Source organism: Eimeria tenella, genomic scaffold (genome assembly GCF_000499545.2).
Source record: "Eimeria tenella Houghton genomic scaffold, Eth_scaff204, whole genome shotgun sequence".
In the NCBI taxonomy this organism is placed as follows: domain Eukaryota; phylum Apicomplexa; class Conoidasida; order Eucoccidiorida; family Eimeriidae; genus Eimeria; species Eimeria tenella.
In genome coordinates, this window is record NW_013544190.1 from 5,852 (window position 1) to 16,495 (window position 10,644).

A 10,644-nucleotide genomic window follows, 5' to 3' on the forward strand; every position below is an offset into this window, starting at 1 on the left:
AGCCCCAAAACTTTTTCCCGAAAAGTCTTTTTTGGCCAAAAGGAATTTCGCTGCAGTTTCTTCAAATCCCTCTGATTCCAAAATCTGTAGTAAATAAACAAATACATAAATAAATAAATCAATCAATCAATTAATTGATTAATTAACTAAATAGTTTGTTCATTAACTAATTAATTAACTAATTAATTAATTAATTTGTTAATTAGTTGGTTATATAATTGATTACTTAATTAGTTAATTAATTAATTACTTAAGTAACCAAGTAACTAATTACTTAATTGATTAATTTGTTAATTATTTAATTAATTACTTAGTTAATTAGTAATAAAAAACTGAATAAATAAGTTAGTTAATTAATAAATAATAAGTAGATAAGTAAATGAATAAATAAATAAATAAATAACTAAGAGATCGAAAGGAGAACTGATCAAGAAGCTGCAGAGGAAAATAAAAGAAATTAAAATATAAAAATTGAATAAAAAACAAGAGTAAAAACAATAAGAAAAACTTGAAGATACTTTTTAATTTGATTAATTTTTCATATTTATTTTTCGCAATTATTCATTTATTATATCTAAAAAGATTATGCTTTCAGCAATGGTGCAGCTGCTGCTAGTGCTGCTGCTGCTGCTGCTGCTGCTGCTGCTTCCAGGGCTCTGCTGCCGCAGCTGCTGCTGCGTTTTTTTCTGCCACTACTGCTGCCGCTGCTGGTTTTGCTGCTGCTTCTTTTGCTACTGCTGCTGTTGCTGCTGCTGCTGTTGGTGCTGCTTACTTCGCAGAGTTCTTTGAGTTCCTGGACGGAGCTGCTGCTGAGGACGTGCTGCTGCTGCTGCTGCAGCTGCTGCAGCAGCAGCGGCAGCAGCTCTTTGGCCTTTTGTTTGCAAAGAGCAGCAGCAGCAGCGAACTTTTGATTTTTAATTAAAAGTTTTATTGCCAAGTCTGATCGATTTGCTTCCAAAAGAGCTGCTGCTGCTCCCTAAATAAATAAACAAATTAAACAAAATTAGTCTAAAACATTTTATTATCTTTCCAATTAAAATTAATTAATCAACTGATTAAAAGGAAAAGATTTAGTTGACAAATTGATTGAAAGAAAACGATTTAACCAATGATTCAATTAATTACTCAATTAATTAAAGAAAAAAGATTCAATTGATTAATTACAAGAAAAAGATTCAATAAAATAATTAATTTAAAGACAAAAAAGAAAAAAATGCAGCAGCAGCAGCAATTGAATTTCTTGGCTCTTTTTTATTTTTGTCTTTTTTATTTTTTTATTTTTAAAAGTAATAGAACCAATTTCGATTTATTTTTCTGATTTTGGAAAATTTGTTTTCTTTTCGTGTTTTCAGATAAATGACATTTTAAAGTTAAATTAATTATTTATTTAATTGCAGTAATTCCCAAAGACAAGTGTGGGGCCCCACACTCAAGTCTGCTGCTGCAGCAGCAGCAGCAGCTTGCTGCAGCAGCAGCTGCTGCGTCTCTTGGGGGCAGTAGGCTTTGGCGAGGCGAACTGCATCAGTCCATTTCCCCTGAAAATAAATCAAAAGATTAATTAAATTAATTAAAATAAATTAAATTAAATTGATTAATGAAATTAAATTAAATCATATTAATTAAACCAAACAAAGAAATAAATAAATGAACAGCTTAAATGGCTTTTCGTTCAAATGGATCTTTAAAGGCAGCAGCAGCGGCAGCAGCAGCAGCAGCAGCGGCAGCAAAACGCACGCGAGAGCTGTACATTTCAATTGCTGCTGCTGCACTTTCTCCAGAAATAAAAGCTGCTTCTGCTGCAGCAAGATTTCCTTTTGCTGCTTGCTGCTGCCCCAGGTGTACGTACACCTCAGCAGCTTCCCCCTTGCTGCTGCAGTGCGCTTCAGCTGTACGGACAGCTAACGCAAAGTCCCCTCCTGCTGCAGCCACTTTTGCTGCTGCAGCACCTTCTCCTTGCTGCAGCAGCAGCGGCAGCAACAGCAAAAGCAAAACGAGCAGCAGCAACGTCAGCAGATAATGCAGCAGCAGCAGCAGCAGCACCAGCTGTAGCAGCAGCAAAAAGAGCAGCAGCCGCAGTAGTAGCAGCAGCAGCAGCAGCAGGAAGGGCAAGAGGAAGCAAACCTGAGCTAAGAACTCAACAGCAGCAGCAAGGGTTTGCTGCTGCTTCAGCTGCTGGGCCTCCTGCAGCAGCAGCAAGTGGAAAGCCCCTGGGCCCCCAGCAGCAGCAGCAACTCTTGCTGCTGCTTTCCAGTCTCCTTTTGCTGCATGCATTTTTGCTGCTTGCCTCCACTCCCCGCAAGCTGCAGCAGCAGCACAAATTTGGAGACAGCTAAATTTTTATCTGCTGCTGCTGCTGCTGCTGCTGCTGTTGCTGCTGCTGCTCTGCTGCTGCTGCTGCTGCTGTTTCTTCTTAGGCACTATAGGCAGTGAAGCAACAAAATAATAAATAATTCAAATTAAATAGAATTCAAGCCCAAATAAGATTTAAATAAATGGATAAACAAAAGATTAAACAATACATAAATACATAAATACATAAATAAATAAACAAATAAATAAATAAATGAAGAATAGATAAATAAATAAAACAATAAATAAATGAATAATAAGTATATATATGGTGATAAACGAATAAATAAATAATGAGTCCAATAATAAGTAACAGACGAGAACTTAAACGAAACAATAGATCAGTGATAAATATAAAAGTGAATAACGTTATTCATTAAATTAAAATGAATAAATAAATAAATATATAAATATATAAATAAATCGATAATAAATAAACAAATAGTTAACTAAACAATTAAAATAGTTGATTTATCAAATAAATAATTTACCAAGATACATCTTTTCTGCTTCTTCTGCATTTCCCTCAGCAGCAAAATTAGCAGCAGCTCTTTTGCAAATCTCTTTTCTTTCTTTTGTCCTTCAAAATAAATTAATAAATTAATAAGTAAATCAATCAATCAATCAATCAATCAATACATATTTTTGTGGTTTAAATAAATAATTAAATGATGATTATATTGATTAATTAATTAATTAATTAGTTAACTGAACAATGATTGTCTTGCAGCAGCAGCAGCAGCAGCAGGAGCCGCAGCAGCAGCAGCAGCAGCAGCACATTAATTTCTTGAACTGTATTAAACTAAAACAAATCGAACTAAAAAATCAAATCAACCAGATCAAACTAATTCAAAGTAGCTAATTCAAATGAATTAAATCGAATCAAGTTATTCAAAACAAATTAAATCAAATTAAATTTAATTGAATTAAATTAATTCAATTTAATTAATTAAAATGAATTTCACTCTGTCTCCGAAAGCAGCAGCAGCAGCTTTTCTGGCTGTCTCCTTTTTTGCAGCAAATTAAAAAGAGTTTCTTTTTCCCCAATTGCAAATAACACAGCTTGGGTCTCCTGAACAAATAATAAATAAACAAATAAATAAGTAAATAAATAAATAAATAAATAAATAATAAATAAAGAATAAATAATTTAAAAAATTAAAAAAATAAACAAACAAATGGATAAATAAGTGAATGAATAATTAAGCAATCAACAAATAAATAATAAATAAATAAATAAATAAATAAATAAATAAATAGATAAATACATGATAAATAAATATATAAATCATTAATAAATAGATAAATAAATAAATAAATCATGTAATTAGTTAATTGATTAATTGACTAATTAAATAATCGATTGATGAAGTGATTATTTAAATAATTGAATGGAGGAATCAATTAGCTGATTAATTGTTGAATAAAATAATTAATTAATTAATTAATTAATTAATTGATTAGTTGAATAAGATATTTAATTAGTTAATTAGTAAATCAATTAAATAATAAATTAATTAACTATTTAATTAATTAATTCACTAATTAATTAATTAAGTAAGCAATTAATTAATTAATTAATTAATTAATTAAATAATTAATTAATTAATTCTTACTTCGTATCTGTCTTGTGCTGCAAGTTCTGCTGCCAAAGCTTTCATGTAATTTTTCACTTTTTCGTTTTTTGCTTCTTTTGCAGCAAGCTGAAAAAACATTTAATTTATTTTTGCAAAAGCATTAAATGAATGTTAATTAATTACATAATTAATTAATTAATTAATTAATTAATTAAATAATTAACTAACTAACTAACTAATTAATTGGTTTTATAATTATTTCACTAAATAATTAATCTATTATAAATGAACATATAAATAAATTAGTTTATTTTCACTTCAAATGAATAAATAAATGAATAGATAAAGAAATTCATCAGTGCAGTATAAATAAATTATCAATATTTTCATAAATTCATTAATTAATTAATTAATTATTAATAAATAAATAAATAAATTATTTAATTAATTAACCAATTTGTAGTCATCCTGGACGCTTTCCTTCTTTTTATTTCACTTAAACATTAAAAGAAAAATTAAATTGTCCCCATTCTGTCTCCTTTTTGTTTCAAGAAATAAAAATAAAAGTTCATTGTTTTATATTTCAGCTTGGCAAAATAACCTAAAGTAAGTTGCTTAAATTGAATAAAATAAACTAAATTGAATTAAATTGAATTCAATTATACTATATGAGGTTAGTATAAATTAAATTCAAATTAATTAAAACAAATTAAAATAAATTAAATTAAATTAAATTTTGTTTTTAATTACTTTTATAGCAGCCGCCAATTGTCCCTTTTCCACTCGAAGACGAACAGCTTCCTCAGGGGCTCCTGCCTAGAGACAGCAGCAGCAGCAGCAGCAGCAGTAGCAGCAGCAGCAGCGACATCAACAGCAGTAGCAGCAGCAGCAGCAGCAGCAGAAGCAAAAGAGGCAGCAACAGTGGCAAGCAGCAGCAGCAGCAGAAGCAAGAGGAGGAGGAAAAGCAGCGCCAATAGCAACAACAACAGCAGCACAAGCAGCAGCAGCAGCAGCAGCAGCAGCAGCAACATGTAAATGAATGAAACAGGAATAAAAGCAACTCGAAAACAAAAAAACAAATAAAAACGAATCAAAATAAATAAAAACAAAAAGAACAAATAAAAGGCAAATAAAAAACAGATAAGAGCAAATAAAGCAAATAAACAACACCTAAAAAGGAGATGAAAAGCAATAAAATAAATTAACAACGAACAAACATGAAATAAAAACAAAAAAAAGTAAAACAATAAATTAAAGCAAATAACTAATAAATACAAACAAAAAGGAAAAGAAAATAAAAATAAAATAAAATAAAATAAAGTAAGATAAAGTTAAAATAAAAATAAAAATAAAAATAAAAATAAAATATAATAATAAAAACAAAATAAAAACAAGACAAAATAAATAAAATAAAATAAAATAAAAATAAATAAAATAAAATAAAATAAAAATAAAATAAAACAAAAATAAAATAAAATAAAATTAAAATAAAATAAAATAAAATAAAAATAAATTAAAATAAAATAAAAATAATTACCTCCAGGTAAGCTTCTGCGGCGTCTTCAATTTCATTTTGGTGTTCGAGTTTTGTGGCGACAAAAAAAAGATTTTGGAAAACATTTGTTTTTGAAAAAAAATGATTTTGAAGTCTTTTTGGATCATTTTTGGGGCATTTTGGATCAAATTGAATTGCATTTTCGAATTCCTTTTCATTTTTGGATTCTTTTCCACTTTTTATTTCTTTTTCTTCTTTTTTTTCTCCTTTTATTTTCTCTTTTTCCCTCATCAAAATCCTCTTCGACTCTTTCCAAAGGCCCCCTCGAACTGCAGCCCCAAAAGCCTGTTCTGCATTTCCCCCCCGCAAGTAGAGTTTTGCTGCAGCCCCCAGCTGCAGCAAAACAAAACCCTTTTATTTATTTATTTATTTATTTATTTATTTATGTTTATTTATTTATTTATTTATTTATTTATTTATTTATTATTTATTTATTTATTTATTTGTTTATCATATTTATATGTCTCATTATTTGTTTTTTTTAAGCGTTTATTTGAAACGACGCGAGGGCTGATGCTCAAACCCTAAGCCCTAAACCCTAAACCCTAATTTAGGGTTTACGTCTCCTTTTTCTAGGCAGTCTTCGGCCCAGTCTTGGTAGACTTGCGGCAGCAAATGAGGAGCAGCAGAAGCAGCCAAAGAAACAGCTTTCGAAAATCTTTTGCATTCTCTGCAGCATGCTCAAACCCTAAACCCTAAGCCCTAAACCCTAAACCCTGATTTAGGGTTTCAAGGGATTGAAGGACGGGTGGAGAGAGACAAATCAAAAAGAATAAATCGAATAAAAGACAGAGGCAAAAACAGAAAAAGAAATGAAATAATAGTTAAAGAATAAAATTGAATAATAAACTCTAGAAAATAAAAACAAACGAAAAAAAAGTGCAAAAGGTAAATAAACTGTTAAAATAAAAAATTTAAAGTTAAAAACGAAAAGACAAACAAACAAATGCGGGAAGCATCAAAAAATAATTAATTAAACTTCATAAATAAATAAAAGTGCAAAGTGTAAAAGTAGGGTTTAGGGTTTAGGTTTAGGGTTTAGGGTTTAGGGTGGGTTACCTCAGCAGCTGCAGCGCGCCTTCCCAGTCTCCAGTATGTTCTTTGAGTTCAGCAGCTGTTTCATTTAAATTAATTTTAATTAAACTTTTTACAATTTTTTCAATTAAATCTTTTCCAAAAATACTGTTTATCTTTTGCTGCAGCTCTTTGCTGCACAGGCTGCGCTGCTGCCCCCCTGTTGCTGCTGCTGCTGCTGCTGGTCCTTCAGCAGCAGCAGCAGCAGCAGCAGCACCGTCGCCAACAGCAGCAGCAGCAGCCGGAAGGGCCCTGATTACTGCAACAGCAGCAAGAGAGGGTACTGCAGCAGCAAGAAAGTGTTTTGCTGCTTCTGCAAAATTTGCTTCTTTGAGATAAATATTTGCTGCTTCTTCAAACTGAAATAAAAAATAAAAAAAAATTAATTTAAATAAATAATTTATTTAAAACAAATTAAATATATTAAATGTTTTAATTCATTTCAAATTTTATTCCCAAAAATAAATACTTTCTGCTGCGGCAATTCGGAAACACTGTTTTGCCAGTACACCCTAAACCCTAAACCCTATACCCTAAACCCTAAACCCTAAACCCTAGCTGCAGGTCACTTTCAAAGCGCCTGCTAAGAGCATATTATTGCACTTATATATAAATATATTTGTGGATATTTGTTGGAGTTCTAGTTATATTCATCTACATATATTTAAATTTATTTATTTTATTATTTTATTTATTTATTTTAGTTTTTTATTTTAATTATTTTGTTTCAAATTAAGGCAATTGCCTTAAAGAGAATAAAAGCCTTCATAATAAACCCTTTCAAATGGTAATAAAAAGAAGAGTATTAATTAATTAATTAATTGATTAATTAATCAATCAGTTAACTTAATATTTAATTAATAACTAATAATTAAATTAAATAAACAAATAAATTAAATAAATAAATAAATAATTGATTAATTAATTAGTTAGTTAATTTAATTTTTAATTAAATAACTAATTAATTAACTAATTAATTTTAATTGAGAAACTAAGTTGCTGCGGACTCTTTGTTCCTTCAGCAGCCACTGCTTATACTCTTCTTTTGCTGCTGCTGCTGCTGCTTCATCTTGCTGCTGCTGCAGCAACCGTATCATTTCTGGCCACCTGCAACAGCAGCAGCAACAGTATCAACAGCAGCAGTAGCAGTAGCAACCGCAGCAGCAGCAACAGCAGCAAGAGCAGCAGCAGCAGCAGCAGCAGCAGCAAAATATGTGCTTTTTAGATGCCACCAGCTGTACATACAGCATACTCTTTGTATTTGCATTTAAAATGTTTTTTATTTAAATCTATTTTTAAAATTGATTTTTAACAAAATACAAAAACAAAAATTAAAAGCAGAATAAATAAAAGTAAATTAAAAGAAAACAAATAAATAAATAATTATTTAAATTGCTACCTGTATAATTGCCTGTGCATCTCTACTGCTGCTGCTGCTGCTCCTTGCTGCAGCAGCAGCGCCTCTGCTGCTGCGAATTGTCCCTTTAGTGCAGCAGCACTGCAGCAGCAGCAAACAAAAATAACAAACAAACAAATAAATAAATGAATAAATATATTAATTAATTATTAATCAATTAATTAATTAATTAATTAATTGTTAATTAATTAATTATTTAATTGATTATGAATATGTTGGATGGCTAAATTCAAATTTTTTGCTTCTGCTAAATTGCTTTTCTGCTTTGCAGCTCAGTTGGCTAAACCCTAAACCCTAAACCCTAAACCCTAAACCCAAACCCTAGGTATGGGGCGCTGAGTTCTGACCCGGCTTTCAGCATGAGGAAGGCTTTATCTGTTTCCTGCGTTTCTTTGTTGCCGCTGTTTTGTCTTTTGTTTATTTTCCGAATGAACTTTGCTGTTGCTGCATCTCCTGCTGCTGCTGCAGCAACAGCAGCAGCAGCAAGTCGCTGCTGCAGGCCCCACAAACCCTCAGGGGGGCCCCCCCCGTCAAGGGGGGCCCCCCAACTCGAATTAAAGGGTTTGAAAAGCTCAAAGTCTAAAATGGAATCTCTGAGGCGCTGCCACAGACTTGCTGCTGCTGCTGCTGCTACTTCTTGCTGCTGCAGCAGCAGCAGCAGCGCCTGCAGCAGGAAAAAGCAGGAAACCAAGGACCCATTTAATGTTTAATTTTCTTCAATTATTTTGCAAACAAACAGAGGAATTAAATAAAAGAATTAACAATCAATTAATTGATTAATTAAAAGCAATAAATATAAGCGAGTTCGAACAAAAAGGAAAAACAAATCCAAGAAATTCAAGTTACCAAAGGAGTTCTTTGAAACATAATTAATTCGAAAGAAAGGAATTAAAATAAAAACAAATAAATTAAAATTAAGTTAAATAACTTACTTCTCTATGGCGCTTTTGTCTCATTAGTTTTTCGAAAGAAAATCTGAAATTCGAAATTGCGAGAAAAGTCGCTGCATGCTTCTGGGGTGTACGTACAGCTACTGTGGGGGCTTGCGGTGTATCTGCAACTTTCCACTTTTCCATTTTTTTCTTTTTCTCTTTTTCAACTTCAAAAACAAATCCCAAAAGTAAACCCTCAACTCCCAGCAACTCCACGCGCCGAAAGTCCTCGATGTTGTACCTAAAACGCAAACCCTAAACCCCAAACCCTAAACCCTAAACCCTAAGCGCCACCTAAACCCTGAACCCTACACGCTAAGCCGTAAACCCTAAATCGCAAACTCCAAACCCTAAACTCCAAACCCTAAACTTTAAATCCTAAACGCAAAAACGTTAGCTCTAGACCGTGAACCCTAAACACTCAAATCATGAACCCTGAATCCTGAACCCTAAACCCTAAACCCTAAACCCTAAACCCTAAACCATAAACTCTAAATTTCGAGCACTCTAGGGTCAATTCATAAGCCAGGAAGAAGTGACTGTTTTACACATGTGCCATTTAATGCTAAATTCGAGCCCCAAACCCTAAACCCCAAACCCTAAACAGCTGCTGCTTACTTGAAACGAGATCAAGGGTTTAGGGTTTAGGGTTTAGGTCTCAGGTCTCACCAAATGCAGATTGTACGATCCCCCGTTTGAGCAACAAGAACATAATCATCCATGAGCAGCTCCGCTTTGCTGCAGCAGCTGAGCAGCAGCAGCGGCTGCTGCTGCTGCTGCTGCTGCTGCTCCTGCTCCTGCTGATCTGCTGCTGCAGCAAAAGGGAGAAGGTACAGCTCCCCACAGGCGAGGAGGAAGAGGAGGACTCTGCGAAAAAAATTAAATCTTCATTTTCATTTAATTCAATTTAACTTAACTTAATTTAAGTAAATTTGATTTAATTTAATTTAATTTAATTTAATCTAATTTGATTTATCTATTTTTAGTTTTGTGGTTTTGGTGCTGTTCTCCTTCATTCTGCGCTTTTATGAAACGTGTAGACCTCTAAAAGCTACGCCTTAAATCCTAAACCCTAAATCCTAAACCCTAAACACTAAACCCTAAATCCTAAACCCTAAACCCTAAACCCCTTGAAGGCTGCATCATCTGGTCACACATAGCCAAACCAGCAAACACAATTGTTCTGCCCAAAGGTAGAGTTTACCGTTTAGGGTTTAGGGTTTAGGGTTTAGGGTTTAGTGTTTTTACCTTTCGGTGAGGGCGAGCCACTTGACTGGAAAGGGTGTCTCTACACTTGCTTTTCTTTCTCCTGTTTTTGCGTCTATTACCCTAATGCATGCAAAACAAAAAAATATAATTATTTGGTTACTTTTTAGTTTTTATTTATTTTTAAAATAATTATACTTGTTTCTTTTAAATTCAGAAGAAATAAATACGATCATTTACTTTGAAATGAATAAATAATGCATACAAAACAAAATATTTAATTATCTATTTATTGGAAACATTTTTTTGTAAATAACTATATTTGTTTTGTTTAAATGCAAAACAAATAAATATAATTATTTGCTTTTTAATAAATAAATAATGCATGAAAAGCAAGTCAATGTCATTTTTTTTAATTATTTATTTTGTAAATAATTATATTTGTTTTTTAGATGAAAAGGGAATGAAAACAATTTTTAGTTTCAAAAAGATAAATAATGCGTGCAAAATAAATGAATGTAATTATATATTTAA

General features: G+C 31.8%; 1 protein-coding gene across 1 annotated transcript; it reads right to left on the reverse strand.

The window, feature by feature from the left end:
• Window positions 1-7,950: 7,950 nt before the first annotated feature.
• ETH_00016375 (uncharacterized protein) lies at window positions 7,951-10,233 on the reverse strand (the record flags this gene model as incomplete). Its single annotated transcript, XM_013379310.1, has 5 exons — window positions 7,951-8,053; window positions 8,293-8,636; window positions 9,001-9,145; window positions 9,574-9,771; window positions 10,153-10,233. Coding segments are annotated over 5 exons (871 nt in total), but the record flags the coding sequence as incomplete, so codon positions are not given.
• Between the last annotated feature and the right edge of the window lie 411 nt (window positions 10,234-10,644).